Source organism: Aedes albopictus, chromosome 2 (genome assembly GCF_035046485.1).
Source record: "Aedes albopictus strain Foshan chromosome 2, AalbF5, whole genome shotgun sequence".
NCBI classification, from domain to species: Eukaryota; Metazoa; Arthropoda; class Insecta; order Diptera; family Culicidae; genus Aedes; species Aedes albopictus.
Window position 1 is genome coordinate 67,087,711 of NC_085137.1, and position 24,467 is coordinate 67,112,177.

General features: G+C 39.0%; 1 protein-coding gene across 30 annotated transcripts in view; it reads left to right on the plus strand.

The window, feature by feature from the left end:
• LOC109423877 (electroneutral sodium bicarbonate exchanger 1) overlaps positions 1 to 24,467 on the plus strand; it is a 215,044-nt gene that overhangs the window by 129,154 nt on the left and 61,423 nt on the right. For 21 of the 30 annotated variants that reach the window (XR_009997409.1, XM_062849775.1, XM_062849771.1 and 18 more), the window contains 3 exons: positions 1,325 to 1,422; positions 20,293 to 20,436; positions 20,870 to 20,932. Coding sequence is in view for 29 of the 30 variants with exons in the window: in XM_062849771.1 (XP_062705755.1) it covers positions 1,325 to 1,422; positions 20,293 to 20,436; positions 20,870 to 20,932 (305 nt within the window). In the remaining variant the exon portion in view is untranslated. The remainder of the gene's footprint in view (positions 1 to 1,324; positions 1,423 to 20,292; positions 20,437 to 20,869; positions 20,933 to 24,467) is intronic. The other 9 variants (XM_062849777.1, XM_062849782.1, XM_062849796.1 and 6 more) reach the window with 1 other exon arrangement.

Consider the following 24,467-nt stretch of genomic DNA (forward strand, 5'->3'; position numbering starts at 1 on the left):
TTCGTAATGCGGAATAAGAAAAAACTGCTTTGTTTCGCCTAATATCCAAGTATCCATTGTTTAATAGTCCAGACACCGACAGTTCTATGTCACCCCAAATGAAAAACGAATAGACAGATTTCTCCCCTGAAGAAGACTCTAACACGAGTCGAAACGTTGGGAAACATCTGAAACTTTCTTTTTAATTCCCCAAGACTGCAGTCCCGAATTAGTAGCTCTTTGATAAGCACACGGCTATTCAGCATAGGTATCCATGCTATGGGCGATGATTTCGATTTTCGATCGGTCCACAAACTTTCCGTAATGGAAATTTCCTTGACTTGCTTAAGCATATAGTATCTTCGTGCCTTCAAAGCTCTCAGTAAATAACGGTTGAAGTACTCATAGAATACTAAGCTGAGCAGCAGGCTTTGTCCAAGTTGAGATGAAAAAAATATTGAGAAGATTATAAACATATTAGGGATTAATCTGGTCGATAACTAAACTCAAAGTACAAAAATACGAGATATCACCTTGATCGTCGCATTGATTCGTTTTAGAACATTTTCCTCCTAGATTTACCTATCCAGCCAGAGAATGCTTTACGAGCAGCAGTTTGCGATAACAGTTTTCATTTGTTGCACACTCCAGTGAGGACGGATGCACATTTGCATCCAGTACGTAGACGATTCTCCGGCTGCTACTGCTATAGAAATGCCACTACGTGACATTCCAGGAAATATTCTATGAAAATGGACTGTCTAAAACAAGCTGAATAAATGGTAAATATAGCCCTCTGCCTGCCATCATCGCCATGGGAAATCATTCCCATTCTCGCCGTCGTCGTCGTCGTCGCTGGACAATAATTGTCACCCGAGCGGGAAAAGGCCGGGAAATGTCATCGCTTTTAATTGTTTTCGAGGCTTCCACACGGGGTCCAATGCAATGTCTAGGGCAGCAGTGCAGTGTGTCGTCGCGGCAATTGTTAGGAACAATGCTAAAATCAAGGCAATGAGGAAACTGTATGGAAATTAGAATATGTTCCGTAACTATGATGGATCCCGGAATGTTTGTTGCGTGGGAGAGCCGACGCTGTCTGGATGTTTGATTCGTTGGAAGGTTGAGATCGCTAATTGTCTAGGCTGAGTGGCGCATCATCGGATGAGGCATTTAAGATATGCAATTGCTTATCTAAAGAAATCTGAATTATTGACCATGAAATAGGCGGTAAACAAGTTGTCTTCTAATTGGTGTTTTAATTGGCGTCATTATTTAATTGAGATCTGAATCGTAGTTAAGTATGAAGACTAATAAAAATTTAAATTTCTTTTTTTTTCTATTTCAGACCCTGGAAAATGGATCACGGTGGCGTGGACGATGAAGCACCCATAGATCCTCGACTTAAAAGCCGTACGTCGTTTCCCGAGGACCCTGATTACGAAGGTATGTCCTCTTCAAAAGTAACTTGTTCATGTAGCATCAGTGCACCAGTCTTCAATGGTCAAGCATCAGACTATCGGTAAACTTTCACTATGTACAAACATGGTTGTTCAACTGCTCTGCACCAATCGTTCAGCGAATGCATTGAATCAGGCAATTTCAAACTGTTTTATTGTCATCCTGTGGCGCTGCAAATCTTTCACTGGGTTTGTGTTTGCACACACAAGTTAATCGTTATACTCTATCAGCCAACAGCACTCATCTTCAAAGCCAACAACGACGGTGGCGGCGGGCGCTCGTCGACACGTATTTCACACTTGATATCGCATTTCCTCTTCATTGATTAAATAGCGTTCCGCTTCGTTGCACCCACCGCACCACCGCGTTCCACACCGAATGCGAATCAATAACGCCAAACGCAAACGATTGGAACCGATCCGCGACTGCTGCTTCTATTGAAGTCTTCTTTCTTTTTATGGTGTGGCATCTCAACTGGGATGGAGCTAGATTCTCAGTGTGAGCTAGATTGAGCTGTGAGGCATGTTTATAGTTATTTACTTATATACAATTGATTATTTTTTCATAATTCAATTTTATTGGCTTTTCTCGGTGAACTTAATACTACTCAAAGAAGGAGGGAGTAACGAAAGTAATGAAAGAAACGGTGGATAGAATCGCAAGTGTGCGACGAGAGAAATTGAATAGAAGTTGAAAATTAACAGAGGGCCATAATTGAACAACACAATCACAACGACGACCCCTTTGCCTAACGTTCTCGTGTTGAACGGCTAGGTACTAGTAGTTTGATGATGACTACTAGCCCTAGACAGGCAAAAAGGCAATTGATTATTTTGTTATTTAACCCTAAAAGGGATACCTTCATGGCCTCAGTTTCGTCACCTCGCTGAGTGTGTCCCATCAAAGACGAGCTCTGAAAGGCGCCTGGGGTCCAGTGGACCCCAGGTATCCCTTTTAGGGTTAATATCATGTGGCAGGCACGATAATACTCTGTACGCAATTACGGAACGTTTCCAGACCAATTGAGAATCGAACCCAGACATCTTTGACATAACGTCTTGGCAAATAGTTGCACGTTTATCTGTATGCCTCTATGGGCGCTCTCGGTCTGTCTTTAACTTGTGTGTTGGATTCCGCAATATTTGAGACGAAAATCGAATTCGCCATTGACAAAGTGATAGTCTCAATCACTAACCTAAAAGAAGGCATCGATGTTTCGATTGCAATGCCACTTTAAGCCAGGTGGTTTCCACAGAATTCATTTCCTTTGTAGATGTCCAGCACTTCCGATGTCGAGCAAGAGTATCACACAATCATTCCATCCATGGCACAATCAAAGCCCTTCGCTCGACTAAGCAAATTGTAATTGGGGCGGAGCCCACCTACCACCAACTACCTGTTAATTACTTGTATGTTATCGGTGCGGTGATTCAATAGACATCAGACATCAGATGTCTAATAGATTCTATTAACCGATAACCGGCGCCAAGCTAATAAAAGTTATTCGACATTTTCATATTGTTTTGGAGGATAAATAAATAGATACGCAAAGGCAATAACTACTTATTTTACCAATTACTAAAACAGCACCTGGAGTTAAAATAAAAAAAAAATATTTTCTTCTTCTTCTTTGTGGCTCTACATTTCCATAGGAACTTGGTCTGCCTCACTTCAACTTAGTGTTCTTTGAGCACTTCCACAGTTATTAACTGAAGGGCAGAATTTGTATATTGTGAGGCAAGTAAAATGATACACGATGCTCAGGGAAGTCTAGAAAATTTCCCGACCTGAACGGGAATCGAACCCATCGTCTCCAAATTGACGATCTAAAGCCCTATCTAGAAGGCCTAAAGAGCATCGCTATTTTTGGTCTCCGGACATATTCTCCACACTATATATTCCCAATATTGCATTTTTTTTTCTTTCATTTTTTTACTCCAGACATCTTCTCCATATCAAATATATGGAAGCCTCAATCTTGAATTTTGAGACGATTTTAGATATTCTGGTCGCCATTTTCGAACTCCGGTTATCTTCCCCATACTAAATAAACCCATCTTGATGGGTTTTAGACTTAAAACTCCATAAGCAGCCACCATGTTATATGGGTCGCCATTTTGGATTTCAGACCGCCATGTTGGATATTGTGGTCGCCATTTTTGGACTCCAGACATTCTCATCATACCAATTATACCCATATTGCATGGCATTAAACAACCGCCATCTTGAATTTGAGGCCACCATCTTTGATTTTAAACCACCATCTTGGATATTTTGGTTACCGTTTTTGGACTTCGGTCATCTTCCCCATACCAAATATACCCATATTGCATGGTTTTAGGGCCTGAAACTCTAATAAACAGACGTCATATTGAATTTTGAGCCGCCATGTTGGAATTCAGACCACCATCTTGGTTATTTTGGTCGCCATTTTCGGCCTCCGGCTATCTTCCCCACACCAAATATACCCATATTGCATGGTTTAAGCGCCTAAAACGCCATTAAACAGACTCCATCTTGAATTTTGAGCCGCCATCTTGAATATTAGACCACCATTGTTGATATTCTGGTCGTCATTATTGAACTCCAGACATCTTCCCCATACCAAATATATGGTTTTATGACCTAAAACTCCATTAAACAGGCACCATCTTGAATTTTGTTCCGCCATCTTGGATTTTAGACCGGCATCTAGGATATTCTAGTCGCCATTTTTGAACTTCAGACATCCAGTCCAAACATACCCATACTGCATGGTTTTAGAGCCTAAAACTCTAATAAACAGCCGCCATCTTGAATATTAGGCCGTTATCTTGAATTTTGGGCCGACATCGTGGAATTTCTGGTCTCCAGTGTTGGTGTTCGCCCAAAATTTGTCAAGCATGCTGAAGGTTACAAAATTCGCCGTAGTTTGATGTGTCGCATGATGGGGCTTGGTTCAGTTTTATATTCGACCAGTTCTACCGGTGCTGGTCTAGATCACTGAAATGGCCATAACTCCGGAACTCCTTGACCGATACGGACCGTTTTTAAAAGCAAACAATGCGGTAAATTCCGGTTCGATTCTTGCTAAAACCCAAAAAATCGGTCAATGAGAAGTGCCTTAAAAGTGAGTAATTTTTTTATACACAGACATACATTACATACATACAGACATCATCTCAATTCGTCGAACTAAGTTGATTGGTATGTGTGACTCGACCCTCCGAGCCTTCTATCGAATATTCGTTTTTTGAGTGAACACACTTTGGTGTACGAGAAGGCAAAGAGTCATGGTTGCCAAAGGCATTACGACAAATCTATTGTTGTTTTCATTTATGGAAAATCGTTATCGTTTATTCCTCGGGTGAACCATTTTCGTTTATTCGTAGAGTGAACCTAGTTTCGCCAATGATCCGCCTGAACTGCTGTCAAAACGTTCGTTTATTCGATCACTATCAATAAAAAAAAATCAAAAATGACAAGTATTGGTTATGAAAAGTCCTATGATTTCAGAGAGTCTTCGTCTTGCTTCTAGTATACACACACGCAGACAAATTTTGCTTAGTAGAAATAAAAACCTAATGGTTAGAATCAATCAAATTTGTGTATATTGAATCAATTCACCTATTTTTTCACTTCAATGCAACATATTTTTTAAAACAACAAATTTTTGAATTGAATGAAACATTACTTCTCGAGTTTTATTTCAATTGAAAACTATTGTTGTTTATATGATTGGATTTTGTAGAATCAACAATAATGTTTGGTCCAATGACGACTACCTTCATGCTTTGTTCACAAGGCAAACAGAGAAGAGCCATTGTGAAATCACGAAGAAAAGTTAACTTGATTATGAATCTACTGTGATTTTTGCTTCATTGACCTAATCTGAATTTATGCGAGTATTATCAATACTTTTTAGGTAAATTTATGAAGTTTGTATTACACGCAGAAAAATGAGACTCGTTTAAAACAATAAAACGCATGGTTGATTTTCAAACTGAGCATTTACTTATTCCAAAGTTATATTTCTTTGTTCTAACTTGGAGTTTATCGATCAAAACAATCAATTTCCATCATTCCATAAAACGTGAAAAACTTCATTTATTTTAACAAAGTGGGGACCACAAACATGGCCTGGAAGCACTCACACATCTTTAAAATTCTCACTCCAACATCGCCACAACGAAGAAAGTGTTTCAAATCCATCACTCCAACTTCCAAGTGCAGTTTTGGCCGTGATGGATAACGCGATGGATAACAATCTGTTATTTTATGTTGAAACAACCAAATCTCTGTTTGTCCTAACAAACTGTCAAAATTTTCGCCAAATGAAAACACTTGTATTATCAAACAATGCAACAGTTCAGTTTAAACTAGAAATCAGTTTGTCGCTATAGTAAACTGAAAAATCGGTTGATTTGGACTAGAATTTAATTATGTTTACAATTTATTTTTCTGCGTGTAATTCTCGATTAGTATCCATATTTAATCATATTTCAGCTCACCAGAATACATGAAGAAATAGTTCATTTCAGGCGGAACGAATCTGCGAATGATCGATTTAGAATTGATTATAACTGACGGTAATTTTCTAACAAAATGCTAAACATGCGAAATGATCTTGAAAATGATTAATGTTTTTCTTCCTTATAGTACGTTACTGTAATCAGAAACTCAGCAATAAAAGGACGAGCAAGTTAGAAAGAATTACATCTCCTTGTAATTTAATTTCCGACAGCGTTTCCAAAAATGTGTTTCTTGAAGTGTGCTGCATTCTATATCTATGAAGTTGCAAATTAAAACAATAAATATCGTGAATGAAAACATAGCATTTCAATTCTTGTTTTCTTTTTTTAATAACAAAAAAAAATCAACAATGATGCATTTTAGTTTCAATGCGATTGCTACAGTTACACCAATACGTTGCGTTTGTTGGTTCAACAAATTTTTTTGTTTCAACAAAATTTATCATTTGTTGTTGACAGTTGTCAATTTTCAAGCGATTTTAGAAACAACAATTCTATTTTTTGAAGTAAATAAGCGAAATCATTGATTCAAAAAAATTTGCCGGTAAGCCCTGAGTCAACAACAAAATTTGTTGAATCTATTCAGAATACTTTTGCCTTTACAATATATTTTTCTGCGTGCATGCGTCATGGCATTATGATTCAATTTTCATCTTTTTGAATTAGTCATGGCAGTATTAGTCATGATGTAATGACGATTTTAATGAAGTATTTTCATAACATGAAAACATACAATTATTTTAAAAGCATGACTCAGTTGCCATGGTCAGTTTCCATGGTCAGTTGCAATGGTCAGTTGCCGATTTAGATCACGAAAGGCTGTATTTTGTACATTATTATAATTTTTACTCAATTCCTACAGCATTGGTGTCGAAGAAGCAAATAACCATAAGACTTTGGATAACGGATAACTCTCGCTGAGACCGTCCCACTATTTACACCATGTCTTCAAAAGTGTTTAAGGTGGCGATTTTCGGAAAGTCCTCCCTGAAAAAGTAATGAAAATGCATTTGGTTTTCAAATTGATGGACCCCCCGTTAGTTAGAGCCACAACCATTTTGGCGGACCCCTCAATTTTGGTCAATTGTTGGCTTATTTAAACCGTTATAACTCGAAAGTTTCGCCAGCAACCACTTAAAAACGAAATGTTGTTGAAAAGTGAAAAGATAGAGGTACTCTTTGCAGTTATAAAAAGTTTGGTCGGCCATAATGATTTCGGCCACCATGAATGTACCAATACATTTTTTTCACCATGTTGGCAACCACCGATGGCGGCCAAAATCAATATGGCCAACCAAACTTTTTATAACTGCAAAGAGTACCTCTATCTTTTCTCTTTTCAACAACATTTCGTTTTTCAGTGGTTTCTGACGAAACTTTCGAGTTATAACGGTTTAAGTGAGTCAACAATTGACCAAAATCGAGGGGTCCGCCAAAATGGTTGTGGCTCTAACTAACGGGGGGTCCATCAATTTGATTACCCAAATGCATTTTCTTTACTTTTTCGGGGAGGACTATCCGAAAATCGCCACCTTAATGGACTTCACAATCATTTATAAAAAGGTGGACCGCTGAATAACGGTTCTGGATCATTCGGCCGAAAGCCATTTGGCCGAATGCAGTTTGGTCGAACGCCATTTGACCGAAAGATTCATTTGGCCGAACGCCGTTTGATGGAATGCTGTTTGGCAGAAAAAGGAATGTTGAACTGAATGATCATGCCACTCGAGAGAACAGCCTATGAATCAAAGAAGGAAAAGTCTACGACAAAAATATTCGCAGTTTCAACCCCAAGTCCTACAAATATTCCTACCGTTTTTGTTGCGAACGAACTCGGGAGCGATCTTTGTCATTATCTGCTAACAAAAAAAAACAAAGCGTTGTTGCCGTGCCTTCTTTGTTGCCTATTTTTCGCTTGCAGTGCCACATTCTTCTTACCCTGGTCAAATGGCATTCTTCCAAATGACCCTTTCGGCCAAATGGCGTTCAGTCAAACGACATTCGGCCAAGCGACGTTCGTCTAAACGACATTCGGTCAAATGGCCGGACACCGTGTATCCCTTTCGTAACGAATTAGCACAATTGTGCTGTTGAGCAATAACAGATTTACGTAATTTTGTCAACTATTTAGTCTTTGGTTTACCTGATGTAAATTATTTTGTGTATTGAGCCATTACGTATACTTGCATGTGTGCAAACAAACTTTTGTTTATATTGTGTGTGAGATTTACCATAACAAGTTAAACAAAAAGTGAGCAAAAATTGTAAAACATGAAAACATTTTATCTTTCGAAAATATTTAATTTTCGATTTATCTAGGTGTACAAAGCTAGGAATCGAAAGTTAACGAGTAGTTCTTGCAAATGCAAAAGAGAAAGTTTTGATAGGGTCTTGTACCATTTGGGCAGGTGTACCTATTTTGGGCACTTGCCGCTATAACTAAGTCAATTTCAAACCGATTGATTTGAAATTTTGTCCAGAGTTAGGCACGTACAGTATCTAACTCTGTAAAAAAAAAAATTCAAATCAATCGGTTTGAAATTGACTTAGTTATAGTGACAAGTGCCCAAAATAGGTACACCTGCCCAAATGGTACAATACCCTATATTACAAAATGTGAATGTTCTGGAGAGCCAAATTTGAGCAATTTGTATGGAAATTTCAGTTTTTGAGCTCCGTCCCGAAAGGGGTATAACGCACTGAAGGCTGGTCAAAACTGATGGCCCTACTCATGAATTTTTATGGTTCTGGAATATTAGGAAGTAGCAACCTAGATTCACGCAGAGAATTAAATTGTAATACACCATTAAATTCTAGTTCAAATCAAGCGATTTATCAGTTTACTACCTATAGCGACAGACTGATTTCTAGTTTAAACGGAACTGTTCCAGGCTTTGATTGCGAGCTACTTAATGTCAAGGAGAACCTGTCACCGCGAATCGAACCCCGTTTGTTGTAATTAAAAAAGATAAATCAACGATGATCAGTTTTCCTCAACCAGCACAACGAATCCATCAATTTAACGTGTTCTGCCTCAGCGAACTCAATGTGGAAATTACTTTTGACCAATATAACATTTTTAAACCATTGTGTGCACTGGAGATGGGCAATCAGATCCGGACCCGTTGAAAAGATCCGGATCCGTGCAGTTAGTGAGCGAACCGTGGTTCTTTTTTAGAGAGAGCCGGATCACCCGTCCGCGTGCCTCTGTACGAAAGACCCAAGAAAAGAAACGTTCGCTTCTCTTTGCATCGCTCTCAGCGACCGAAAAGACAAAACAATTTTCACGCAGATTTCTAGATTAAGTTTAAATAAGGGCGAAAGTAACATGAGAGAGTTCTCTTCATCGACTCTCTCTTCTTCAAATTAAAGTGACAAGATACAAGTATGGTTCCACTTTTTGGTCATAAATCGCTAGGTTGTGATGCAATCTAGCGTCTAAGTGTAAAAAAGTTCGATTGAATTTGCATCTTGTCACTTTAATTTGCAGAAGAGAGAGTCGATGCAGAGAACTCTCTCATGTTACTTTCGCCCTTATTTAAACTCAATCTAGATTTGTGTAACACCGGATCAGCACATTTTTTGTGTTGATCTAAACGTACACAAATATGAGTGAAAATTCTTTTATCTTTTTGCTCGCTGTGTGAAAGTTACTCGTGCGCTGTGTTGTTTCATTTAAGGGTTCAGGACAGTCGGATCTGCGCTCTCCCGATTGAGCATCGTATGCGTTGTTAGCGGACCGCATGCGTGAATTCTTCGCTAGGGAACAGAACGCGGTTGGTATACGACTGTAGTGGTGAGGGTTCGGAGCCACCGCTGGCTCTTTAGCTGTGTTTGCTTGGCGTAAGGAAAAAGCACGTTTCGTAAAGTTATGACTGCTCAGTGCGGTTCGGTCATTCATGACTGAGCCGCAGATCCGTTCAGAAGATCCGGTTCACTAGAGTGATTGATCCGACTCGGTTCTGATCACTGAAGTGAGCCGTTTTGCCCACCTCTAGTGTGCACTAAATAGAGAAATATAAGTAAGAAGGAGAAGTGTAAACAAAGTGGCTGTCAGTGAGCTGTCTCCTATCTCTCAGATAATACGAATATTTACATTTGTCGAACTTTTTGACAGTTTATTAGAGCAAGCAGAGGTTTGGTAGTTTCAACATAATATAATGGATTGTTTTAAACGACTGCACTTTTGCCACTAACAAAACCGGAATGTGATTGTGTTGGTGACAGCAGCTCGGAAATCTACACACCAAATTTTTATCGCTGAAAATCAGCAAATTTTTGCTGATTATTTTGTGCTGTAAGTCCAGCACCTCTTCCAGCAATGTAAACTTGCTGAACAATCAGCAATACCGAATTCCAAAAAAGTGGCAGTTCGTTTGCTGAATGATCAGTAATGTGAATTAATAGTTTGCTGGTTTAACAGCAGTCGGAGGTCGAGTCAATTTTTTGGTTTTTCAGTTATTTTAAGATCCAAACTGAATCAAAACATACATAAGAAGAGCGGGAGGGGGTTTTTTTCTCCAAAATATCATAGTTATAAACTTTTTTTATCAATGATCTGCTTTATTTTCAATCAGCTTGAATTGTTTCCGAAGCATATTCGACTCGAGTTACACACTTGCTGATTTCCGTGACATCCGGCTCCAGCGCTAAAATAGAAAAAAATAAGAGATATTTTACATTTCGATTCCGAAATTTGTATTGCACTTACTAAACAGTTCTATATAGATTAAAACGGCAGTTTCACATAATGGGGAAATGGAGCAATGAATTTATTTCAAGTCCGTTTTTGTTAGTTCGATCAGATTGCTGATTCTCAGCAAAAAATGTAAATGCTGATATACAGGGGATGGCCAAAATGTTTGGGATAGGCAACTTTTTTTCTCCCACAAAAAAATCCAACATGCTGTAACTTTTCATACAGTGCATCAAAAAATCTCGAATTTTGACTGTTTGTCAACCTATTATATGTGCATCATTGGTACAAATTTGGACTTGATTGATTAATATTTCGCAAAGTTAGAACCGTTCCGGTAAAACACTATTTTTTAGGCAACTAATTTTTGAACTGTCATATCTCGGAAACCAGTGTACCAAATTGAATGATTTTTTTAACGTTTATCAACAATATATTGATAATTTTTTTACATCAATGTCAATAAATTTTAGTGTTGATATCCAAAGATTTTCCACTTCTGTTCTTAAATTATTTCTAATCAAATATATTATAGCCTATTTAGATTGAAGGAAGAACACATTTGATAATTTTTGTGTGGTATTGTAAATTTGACTTGTTTTCCTATATATGGGTAAAAATTTCAACCCGGTATAACTTAATTCGCCGTGAGGAAATATTACATTTTATAACGTCGTATCCAGCTTTCCACGCTCGCCATAATGGCGGATGCTATAAAATAATTTGACAATATCTGTGCCCCAGTTAACGCAACGCCTTATATCGTCCATAGCAACCTTTGATAAACACATTTTTCCTTGTCAGTGAAAAACAAATTAGGCAAAAGTTTTACATTTCGTTATTGTTGCTAAAAAAAATATAAATTGTGTATTATCTACCTCGCTAACCGTTGAAATAATTACTCGTAAGGTAGGCTAAAATTATTTTATTGATATTTATTTAAGTTCTTTGAATATTTCTTTTAAAAAAACCCAAATTTTAAAGCATGCATCTTTGTTCTAGCCAGAAGACTTGCAATATGCCCAGATCATCATATTCAGTAAAAGTTCGAAGACTTCATCAAGATGATTTTGAGCGTTACAAAGAAAAGACGGCTCTTGTTGGAGGAGTTGATCCCTACAACATGAATTTTACAGCCGACGACTTACCGTTAACTGTCGATTATGACAGAATTTTCGAGCACCTTATCACAAAACTGTCGTTTCGTACGGGAAACATTAACCGAAACTTTAAATCGCTGGACGCATACAAATCCTTTCAAGCTGGCTTCGTGAAAGAAGTGAAGGGATTCAAGAGTCAGGAAGTGTATGTAGTTTCCGGAAAGGTATGAATGAAACAGATTAGGATAAATTGCACAGAAACAGAAAACAACGGTTCTGTTTTTTACTGCTACTAGAAACTCGAAAGTTCATATGTCTTTATATGTACTAAAGAATATTTTACTCATCTGTTTTGATATTACCAGGTTCTCCACAGCATGCGTGTTAACGAAGTACCAGCTGATTGTTGGATCATTATCAATGATTGTGTATCTCAAGACTACGAAGTTGGTTCTATCCTGGCAGCTCACTGCGACTGTACTGCGGGAGCTGGTGAAACATGCACTCATGTATCTGCAGTTCTCTACGCCTTGGCTTACGCAAGAGAAATCTGCCTTGGAAAGCGGGTAAATTATTACTTTTGGAACGCTCGTTTCTTATGATCATTAAAAAAATACTATTACAGTTGTCAGTTACTGATTTGCCGGCGTATTGGACTCAACCAGGTGGTAGCAGCGCGAATGAGGAGCTATTTAAACCGATCGATGAAGTTCACTTCGGGCGAAAAACCGAATCTTCATGCTGTTTGAAGGATTATGATCTAGCCAAATCAGATGAAGACTATAAACAATTACTGAAAGATATCCAAAACGCAGGCCACGATGCTGTTGTATCTAAAGCGTTTTTTAAAAGTACGGAGCTGCCTCATGAGGACCAAGACATAATGTCACAGAGACGTCATATCCTGTCACTTTCCATGAACACTTTTTTTGATGAAAATAACGAAATCAAGCCATTGGAAGAACTCATAAGCATTGGTAAAACCATTGTTTGGAAGATTGATGAGTCAAATTGTGCAATAATTGAAGAATTGACACGGGACCAGCACGCGGATCCATTATGGTTTAAGATGCGATACGGAAGGATAACTGCTTCAAATTTTGCTAAGTGTGTGAAGACCAGTGTTGCGAAGCCATCGAAAACTTTGCTCAGATCAATATTTCTCCAAAACGAAGGACAAAATATGCCCGCTACTTTATATGGAAAGCGCAATGAGCGGCATGGTGTTGAAGCTGCTCTTCAAGCTTTTCAGCACAACAAACACACCGATCTTAAATCTAGAAAATGTGGTTTGATAGTATCCGACAAATATCCTTATTTTGCTGCCACACCCGATTATTTGATAAATTGTTCGTGCTGTGGCACGGTTGTTGTGGAAGTTAAGTGTCCATTTAAATTTGATTCATTGTCTAGAGAAGAAGGAATTGAAGCGTTATTGAATCGTCAACAACCATATTTAAAGAAAAATGTCGATGGGAATTTGATGATGAACCCTTCACATGAATACTACTACCAAATTCAAATGCAAATATTTTTATCTGAAGCAGCTTATGGATTTTTCGTTGTTTGGGCACCCAAGTTTACATTATTTTTCAAGATTCGGAAAAATGAACAGTTCTCGAATTTGAACGTTCCAAAAGCTGAAAAATTTTTTACTGATGTTCTAGCTCCTGAAATTTTAGGGCATCATTTTTCAGCTATGTATAAGTGAACGATAAGCAAAATAATTATAATGGTTTAGATGATATATTAGTTAAGTAGTATAAGAAATTCCTGTTATAAATAGACTACTTAAGCTATGATTTTGCGTGTTTACTGTTTACCTTTATTTTTATTGGGCACCTATTCATATTATTAGTCACAGTGTATTTTGTTCATCAATTTAGGTACGTTAAGCTGCTTCTACTGCGTTCGTTTTTGAACAATGCATCTACGCATTTGTGTTTTTGAAATTTTAGCAAACGATCATATTTGGTTTTTGTTGAAATTAGTTTGTTTGTAATATTTGTATTGTTTGTTTTGTTTGTATTGTATTGTTTGTAATGTTTTGTATTTTTTTAATATTTTTTTTCTTAAACAAGATTGATTCTATCTGTTCTTTTGAACAAGGTTGTTCATTACCAAGTATATTTTTTCCTGGTCCCTTTTTTGTGATGCTGAATTTAATAAGTGGTAAAATTACCTCGGTGCTAATAAGGCGTCTTTTATGTATATTAGCGGGACATGCTATATAGTTAATGAACAGCTGCTCGATAAGATTAGCAGACTAACGGAAACTATTTGGAATCGTTTGTTAATGTCGTAATGCCATATGTATCCCTTTTGGAACGGAGTACAATGAAGTGAAATCTCCATACAAATGACGCAATTTTGGCTCTCCAGAACTCATTTATTAAAAAAAACAACAATTATTTTTCCTCATATGAAAGAACTACTCTTTATCTTTCGATTTCTAGCTTTGACTACCCAGATAAATCGTAAATAAAAAATATGTGACAGATAAAACTTTTGCATGTTTTACGGTTATTGTTCGCTTTCGTTTGCCTTGTTGTGGTAAATCTCATAGGCAACGTAAATAAAAGTTTGTTTGCACACATGCAAGTATAATTAATGGCTGAATTATTGAAACAGTTTACATCACAAAAAACAAAGTCTAAGCAGATGAAAAAATATGGATAAATGTTACCACTCAACAGCACAATTATGCTGGTTCGTCACGAAAGAGATATGAAGATTAAGGTATGGTGTCTGCCGATGTGTTCCAGTTCATGGAATATTTTCAAATGGGTTATGTGTGTGAAAAAAAGGCGACGATAATTTATAAAATTTAACGTAACGTAATATTTGAGCGAACAGTTATCAAATTAACATTGGGACATGAAACTTAAAATAAAACATGTTTATGAATAGTTTATGTACATAATTCTTATTGTATCCTACCAATCACTTTTTATCTAATTATTGCTGGACATAGATTAAAAATAGCACAACAAACAACAATAATCATGTTCAGTACGTTTTGTCCATTGTGTTCGTGATTCATGACCGTTATCGGTACCCTTTTGCTAAGTACTTCGCTTTTTTGCCTCAAACTTCCAATGGCCCTTTCCACTTCATTCCTGACAGACGCCAGTGCACGGGTTCTTTCGACGGACGATGAGCTCATTTGCTTACTTTTTGATGCTGAATCAGGCACTTTCAACAGGGCACCTCTATCCTGGACAGCTTTTCTTACAGTGAAGCCCCGGTCAGCCAGTACAACGTCCCCAGCTTTGATGTAATTCATGAATCCTGATTGTTCTGTGATATGTTTATCCGACGTCCTTCCTGTGTACGGTCTTGATGCGTATGATATGGAGCCGAATGGTGTAATTCCTACTAATTCCTTGAATGTATAATGATGCTTGTATGAGCTGTACATTTTAATAATGGCGTCCTTTACTCCTGGCTTCTCGGTGAAAACTTCAAAGCAGTCCAATATTACTGTGATCGGACCTTCAAATACATCTCGGTATTTTTCTGGCATATTACTTTCCAATACTTCCTTTTCAGGCCATTTAAGGAGCCCTCCGAGCTGCACGTATAACGAATAGAGGGTCGAATAAAAATATTTCGTTATTGTCGTAGGACTAACTTGATACAAATGAGCCAGAGTTTTAAAGCACAATCCAAGTCTCAAAAACATAAGCACCATGACAAATGCTTGTTCTTTCGAAATGGTGTCCGAATAGGAAACAATTCCTTTCTCGACGAAGTTGTAAACCGTCTTTAAAGTGGAATACGTTGGCAATCCAGTGAGATGCTTGACCTGCGTATCTCGACCTTCAAATGACTTCACATCATATTTGAAGGACTTCAAAATTTTTTTCTGCTTTGAAATTACTTCCTTCAATTCCGCAATCTCTTCATCTTTTTCTTTTAATTTATCTTCATAATGTTTGATCATATCGTTTGTACTTGAGTTCTGTAATAAAAAGTTTGTATAATATTTTGTTTGCAAACAGCTAAGTTCCACAGAGAACAGACGTCCAAGCTAGAACAACTTTTCTTTCAAAAACTGTGCAAGAAATCGAATTTGTTTAGCGATGACACCGCCATATAGCAAGTTGCTTCATATTCACCACTGTCTACAGCATGGGCACTATGCGATAGCAGCGCCGCTTCGGTGTTGCTACATGTGCTGTCATTTCAAATGACCGTTACATCCCTTAAACAGACAGTTTTGAAACTGGACTGGTTATCTGTTCTCTGTGGTCATTTGAGCCGACCAGAAACTGGCGCTAAAATGATTGTATATATGTACTTGATTATTTTTTCTGAAACATTTTGTGGCGTATCCAGTATAATTGTCTTGCGATGAAGGCAAATTTTATTGGAATCGTTTTTGGCATTTCAGTTGAACAGAAATTAGGTTAGGAGGGGCAGTTGCCCCTCTTTGTCCGGCTTATCTCCGCCAATGGCCATTCGTATTACCAAAATCAAACAAAAACCGTGGAAATATTGCAAGTTTATTTCACACTTTCGCCCGTATGTTCAATTGTCTTCTATATTGAGAATGGGATTAGGAATACTGCACAAAAACACCAAACGATACAACATATCGACGGTGAGATATGGGCATGTGCGCTAGAACCAACATTATCAAAGTTAAGGGGTTATATATCTTGGGAGCCCGAAAGAGTGGATCATCTTCATTGTTATTTTTCAGACAGGCTTAATCCCAAGAAACATAACTAGCTGAATAACAGTTTCTTAAGCTATAGTTTGCTTAAAAGTGGAATATATTGCAAAGAATACATATTATTATCGATTATTTTATTGATGTTATTACTATACGCTTATTTTTGTTCGCGATGCCTTTCGGTGGTACACTGTCTAATTGATATGTTTCCAAAATTTACAATAAAAGATATTGTTTTTTTTATGATCCCCGCTAAATATAGGTCGGAGTATTTTTAATTGGAATTTTGGACTGTTCTGGGTATCGTTGTCTATAAGATGGCAACGGCTAGTCTGACAAGGCTTGGAATAGCTCGTCATTTTGGTTTCATGGACCTTTTTCAAGCGATAACTTTTGATATGTGTTTTTATATGTGAGTAGAAAGGCGCAAATGCATATGTCCGACACTTTGGGCTATGTCAAGCCGGCTATTCCGACGTCACGCTTTGAGGGAGGAGGAAGGTTCATGCGTTTATGCGCGTTCCCTTATACTGAGAAAGCCATAACAGTCCAAATGTTAACCAATAAGATCCGACCATAATATGTGAATATATATGATATAAACTTACAGGAGAAGATTCTGCACGTGTAGGTATTGCACTAGTCACATTGCTATTTGCTTCACAATGATCATCAGGTGAGATAACAGTTGGAGATATATCAGCATATACAAGTTCATCATTGTTGTTGTGTTCCGACAAGAGATCTTCATCAAGCATGGACCAATCGACACTGGTATTTTCAAACTGGAAACTGGCATCATCTATTTCTGGTTCAAAAAGGATTAACTCATCTGTCCTCAGTTTATCCATGATTGTTTCACAGTCAACTGATATATTATCGTTGTCATACTGAACACTGTTATCATATACTTCAGACTCGAATATGATTGGTTCTCCAGTATCAAGTTCATCCATAATTGACTCGTGATAACCATCAGGCTCCTCGTACATTATAAAGGTATTAAAAGGATCAGGTTCTATCCAATCCGTCCGAGTATCAGATTCCAACAAATACGATTCATCCACAATTATTTCATTTTCTTCAAAAATGGGATCTGTAACGAGATTTGATAAATAGTTATTGAAAATGGCATTAAAATACATACCTATGAAGTTATTGTGATCAGTTGTACTTTGACTTCGATTCGGTATTTCTCCAGTGACTATTCTCGAATTTTCTCTTGAATTATCTATCTCTGAATATTGAAATGAAACTTATTTCTGTTTTACATACATATGATAAAAAAAGACTTACGATTTTTTGCAGCTTTATCTAAACACAGCTTAAGCGTAGGTATCCAGTTGGATTTGTTCAATTCACCCGGTGAAGCTGGTTTTCCTTCGAAATCAAACAAAATATAAATATAGTTTGGAAGCAAACGATATAGTTGATTTTAAAATGTGCTACCTGTATCGAAATGTTGACCGCATACGAAGAGTTTATTCAGCCGTTTCCCAACCGCACCAACTGCTTCAGCCCACAATTGGCATCGCACAGCATCGCTCGCGGTTCGCTTAGCAGGAAATCGGTGGAAACTCAATTTGTCACGACCACGAAGAGCCCGGCAACCGTCCACACAACATCTAAGTGGCATGCTTACAATGTTACGAATTCACTAAAAAGTCACTAGTTTTTAACACACAATTCACATTCCTTCATGCGAACAAATGGAGATTTTCTGTTGACATGGAAAAATGTGTTTATCAAAGGTTGCTATGGACGAAATAAGGCGTTGCGTTAATTGGGGCACAGATATTGTCAAATTATTTTATAGCATCCGCCATTATGGCGAGCGTGGAAAGCTGGATACGACGTTATAAAATGTAATATTTCCTCACGGCGAATTAAGTTATACCGGGTTGAAATTTTTACCCATATATAGGAAAACAAGTCAAATTTACAATACCACACAAAAATTATCAAATGTGTTCTTCCTTCAATCTAAATAGGCTATAATATATTTGATTAGAAATAATTTAAGAACAGAAGTGGAAAATCTTTGGATATCAACACTAAAATTTATTGACATTGATGTAAAAAAATTACATTTTTTCGAGAAAAAACCCAAAAAGTGTCAATCCATGATAACTTTTTTCAACGTTTAAAAAGTACCTATGTTTTAATAGTTAGTTAAGCATTTACTTATTGTTAGTGTACGTTCAAAATTTCATTCAATTCGGTTCACTGTTTTCCGAGATATGACAGCTCAAAAATTAGTTGTCTGAAAAATAGTGTTTTACCCGAACGGTTCTAACTTTGCGAAAGATTAACCAATCGAGCCCAAATTTGTACCAATGATGCACATATAATAGGTTGACAAATAGTCAAAATTTGAGATTTTTTGATGCGCTCAATGAAAAGTTATAGCATGTTGAACTTTTTTGTGAGAGAAAAAAAAGTTGCCTATCCCAAACATTTTGACCATCCCCTGTACGTTCAGCAATGCATTTTACTGGTTTGCAGCGAATAAGTATTTTTTTTGCTGGTTTAAAATGTTTTGTCATTTGAAGTGCTGGTTAGCAGCAAAAATAAATTGCTTGCTGTTATGCTGTATACGGCAAAACATAAAACCAGCAAAATGTTGAAGCAGTGCTGCATTTCAGCAAAATATTGCATTGCTGAAATGCTTTCAGCAATTTGAATTGCTGAATCACTGGAAAAAATTTGGTGTGTATGGAATTATGGTAATTGATTGTTTTTTTTTTTAATGATATTGCGTAGAGTTTATTAACAAAGAAATATAACTTTGGATTATGTAAATTATCCGTTTGAAAATCTACCATGCGTTTTATTGTCTTAAACAAGCGTCATTTTCGTGCTTGTTGTATAGAGTTGTTTATTTAAAAAATGCATTGAAAACAAACAACACTAATTCCAATTTCTGGTTGCCTATCACAACGAAACAATTATTTTCTATAATCCCAGTAACACTCAACTTTATTTACATAATCCTGTTATCATACACCCTTGCCTTCACCTATCTGTTTGTATTAAGTCTACATGTTCACCAGTCGTTGATAACGATAAATCAATTCGAACGTGATGGGCCTACCTCTTTCTCCCATTAGCAATCACCTTCTGCATAGATAAATATATACCTACGCCATAATCAGTCATAATCCAGCCAGCGAAACAACCCAGCACAGACTGATTACAATTTGAACCTGCTTTGAACCGACCAATAATATGCACATCACCATCGCACTTATTCCCCCATGATTTGCTGTTGATCAAAATCGATTACAGCAATTCGTCCAACTTTTTCCCACGGGCGTCGCTTCACCCAGGAATGTTCTTTAATACCTAGAGTAATGTTAATTGAATGTTGATGAGCGGTGGCATTTTACATTGTTTTATTCGATGAACACATTTTTTACCCTTCAATTTATAATTGAAACATGTGTTTGACTGCTAATGTTGAATCATACATAAATTGTACAACTTTTCAAAGCGTCTTATTCAACAAAAACAGATTCTTTACAATTTGATGGAGTGGATTGCTTGTTTACAAAAAAAATCAGAAATATTTTCCAAACCATGTAGGGATGGAAGAAGAGGTGGGGTCTTCTGTCCAAAGTAACCGCTACATTACATACGAATTTTCAAATTTTTGAATGGCCAGAAGTCTAGTATGGAAGATAAGGGTTGGCCAAATTTTCACGAATGACCCCTAACTGTAATATGGGTTCCATTTAAAGGTCATGAAAGAGCTGCATTAAAGCAACGGCGGCATTGAACCCAGTCGAACCCCACACACCTTAACCTACTCAGACCTCCCAGATATCAGAAAGTGCATTCACTTCCAATATGCATGTTTCGTTACAGGTCACCGAGCGCACACGGTCTACGTTGGCGTCCACATACCGGGCTCGTCGAGGCGCCACTCGCAAAGGCGTCGCCACAAGCACCACCAACAGAGCAAGGACAGCGGCGACAAGAGTTCAGCCAGCACCGAGTCCGATCGACCAGGTAACGAGATATAAAAAAAGCCATTTCCTAACCGACACTCGCTGTAATCATCATCACGCCGCGCGCATTCAACCGTGCGTAGGTTACAATGAAATTGCCCATGAACCAATCTGGTGGGTTCAAAATTCAATCGTATCGTAGATTCGGCTCGGAAACGCAAATCGCTCCCAAATTGGCACTCACTATTCATAATCCACGTCGAAATGGTGACTTTCACGCTGACACGATTGTGTCAACCCATTTCGATTGTTCCGTAATTGCCATTAATTCTCATAACATGTATGACACGTTCTGTCTGCTGGATTGTGCTAATCACATCTATCGTCCAAACTAACCATCGACAATTGTTCTCTTTTTCATAATCTGTTTTTCTTCCCCCAATTGTTAAATTGAACCAATTATCCTCATTTGATGCTCCGGTAAAATCTAACAGCTATTCCCAAGCCTCACGTTGTCACACAGCGAAGATTCAGCGTCGTTGATGACGGAGAGTGTTGTAAGATACTTTTCTGATTGCTAGTTTTGCTCCTTATCATCATGCTTAGAACTCGTACATTTTCGTAGTTTTCTCTTCTTCACTGCAATTTGCTTCCGAAAACACTTCAAATCTAATACATAAAATGCCTTACAAAAATACACGTTCATGAAATCATTCACAATTCGTTATGTTCTTCAAACACTTATAACTTCATATACATTATGGAAAAAGCCAAGGAAAAAACACAAGCGTTATTACATTACGTTATTACTCCAGGAATTCCTCCAGGGATTCCTCCAGGAATTCCTCCAGGAATTCCTCCAGGAATTCCTCCAAGGATTCCTCCAGGAATTCCTCCAGGGATTCCTCCAGGAATTCCTCCAGGGATTCCTCCAGGAATTCCTCCAGGGATTCCTCCAGGAATTCCACCAGGAATTCCACCAGGGATTCCTCTAGGAATTCCTCCAGGAATTTCTCCAGGGATTCCTCCAGGAATTCCTCCAAGAATTCTTCCAGGGATTCCTCCAGGAGTTCCTCCAGAGATTCCTCCAGGAATTTCTCCACCGATTCCTCCAAGTCCAGGGATTCCTCTAAGAATTCCTCCAGGGATCCCTCCAGGAATTTCTACAGGGAATCCTTCAGGAACTCCCTCCACGAACCCTTCAGGAATTCCTCCACGAACCCTTCAGGAATTCCTCCAGGGATTCCTTCTGGAATGCTTCCAGGGATTCCTTCTGGAATGCCTCCAGGGATTCCTTCTGGAATGCCTCCAGGGATTTCTCCAGGGATTCCTCCAGGAATTCCTCCAAGGATTCCTTCAGGAATTCCTCCACGGCTTCCTTCAAGGATTCCTTCAGGAATTCCTCCAGCGATTCCTTCATGAATTGCTCCAGGGATTCCTTCAAGAATTCCTCCAGGGATTTCTTCAAGAATTCCTCCAGGGATTCCCCGAGGAATTCCTCCAGGGGTTCGCCTAGGAATTCCTCCAGGGATTCCCCTAGGAATTCCTCCAAGGATTCCCCTAGGAATTCCTCCAGGGATTCCCCTAGGAATTCTACCAGGGTTTCCCCTAGGAATTCCTCCAGGGACTTCTCTAGGAATTCCTCCAGGGATTCCCCTAGGAATTTTTCCAGGGATTCCTCTAGGAATTCCTCCAGGAATTCCTCCAGGGATTCCTCCAGGAATTTCTACTGGGAATCCTTCAGGAATTCCCTCCAGAGATTCCTCCAGGAATTTCTACTGGGAATCCTTCAGGAATTCCCTCCAGAGATTCCTCCAGGAATTCCTACAGGAAATCCTCCAGGGATTCCTTCAGGAATTCCTCCTTCCATTTATATCTCCAGGGATATAACCAAAAATTTCCAGAAATTCATCCAGAGAATCCTTCATGAATTTCTTCAGATATTTCTCCAGGGATACCTCCAGGAATTCCTCCAGGGATTCCTTTAGGAATTCTCACAATGATACCTCCAGGGATACCTCCAGGAATTTCTCCAGGGATGCATCCAGCAATTCATCCAGAGAATCCTTCAGGAATTTCTTCAGGTATTCCTCCGGAGATTCCTCCAGGGATTCCTCCAGGAATTCCTCCAGGGATTCCTTCAAGAATTCCTCCAGGGATTCCTTCAGGAATTCCTCCAGGGATTCCTTCAGGAATTCCTCCAGGGATTCCTTCAGGAATTCCTCCAGGGATTGCTTCAGGAATTCCTCTAGGGATTGCTTCAGGAATTCCTCCACGGATTCCTTCAGGAATTCCTCCAGGGATTCCTTCAGGAATTCCTCCAGGGATTCCTTCAAGAATTCGTCCAGGGATTCCTTCAGGAATTCCTTCAGGGATTCCCCGAGGAATTCCCCCAGGGATTCCCCTAGGAATTCCTCCAGGGATTCCCCTAGGAATTCCTCCAGGGATTCCCCTAGGAATTCCTCCAGAGATTCCCCTAGGAATTCCTCCAGGGATTCCCCTAGGAATTCCTCCAGGGATTCCCCTAGGAATTCCTCCAGGGATTCCCCTAGGAATTCCTCCAGGGATTCCCCTAGGAATTCCTCCAGGGATTCCCCTAGGAATTCCTCCAAGGATTCCCCTAGGAATTCTTCCAGGGATTCCCTTAGGAATTCTCCCAGGGATTCCACTAGGAATTCCTCCAGGGATTCCACTAGGAATTCCTCCAGGGATTCCTCTAGGAATTCCTCCAGGAATTCCTCCAGGGATTCCTCCAGGAATTTCTACTGGGAATCCTTCAGGAATTCCTACAGGAAATCCTCCAGGGATTCCTTCAGGAATTCCTCCTTCCATTTATATCTCCAGGGATATAACCAAAAATTTCCAGAAATTCATCCAGAGAATCCTTCATGAATTTCTTCAGATATTTCTCCAGGGATACCTCCAGGAATTTCTCCAGGGATTCCTCTAGGAATTCTCACAATGATACCTCCAGGGATACCTCCAGGAATTTCTCCAGGGATGCATCCAGGAATTCCTCCAGGGAATCCTTCAGAAATTTCTTCAGGTATTCCTCCGGAGATTCCTCCAGGAATTCCTCCAGGAATTCCTCCAGGAATTCCTCCAGGAATTCCTCCAGGCATTCCTCCAGGAATTCATCCAGGGATTCCTTCAGGGATTTTTCTGTAATTCCTCCGGGGATTCCTCCGGGGATTCCACCAGGAATTCCTCCAGGAGTTTCTCCAGGGATTCCTCCAGGAATTCCTCCAGGGATTCCTCCAGGAATTTCTCCAGGGATTCCTCCAGGAATTCCTCCAGGGATTCCTCCAGGAATTCCTCCAGGGATTCCTCCATGAATTCTTCAGAAATTCCTCCAGGGATTCCTTCAGGAATTCCTCCAGGGATTCCTTCAGGAATTCCTCCAGGGATTCCTTCAGGAATTCCTCCAGGGATTCCTTCAGGAATTCCTCCAGGGATTCCTTCAGGAATTCCTCCAGGGATTCCTTCAGGAATTTCTCCAGGGATTCCTTCAGGAATTCCTCCAGGGATTCCTTCAGGGATTCCTTTAGGAATTCCACCAGAGATTCCTTCAAGAGTTCCTCCAGGGATTCCCCTAGGAATTCCTCCAGGGATTCTTTCAGGAATTCCTCCAGGGATTGCTTCAGGAATTCCTCCAGGGATTCCTTCAGGAATTCCTCCAGGGATTCCTTCAGGAATTCCTCCAGGGATTGCTTCAGGAATTCCTCCAGGGATTGCTTCAGGAATTCCTCCAGGGATTGCTTCAGGAATTCCTCCAGGGATTGCTTCAGGAATTCCTCCAGGGATTGCTTCAGGAATTCCTACAGGGATTGCTTCAGGAATTCCTCCACGGATTCCTTCAGGAATTCCTCCAGGGATTCCTTCAGGAATTCCTGCAGGAATTCCTCCAGGGATTCCTTCAGGAATTCCTCCAGGGATTCCTTCAGGAATTCCTCCTGGGATTCCTCCAGGGATTCCTTCAGGAATTCCTCCAGGGATTCCTTCAAAATTCCTCCAGGGATTCCTTCAGGAATTCCTCCAGGAAGTCCTCCAGGGATTCCTTCAGGAATTCCTCCAGGAATTCCTCCAGAGATT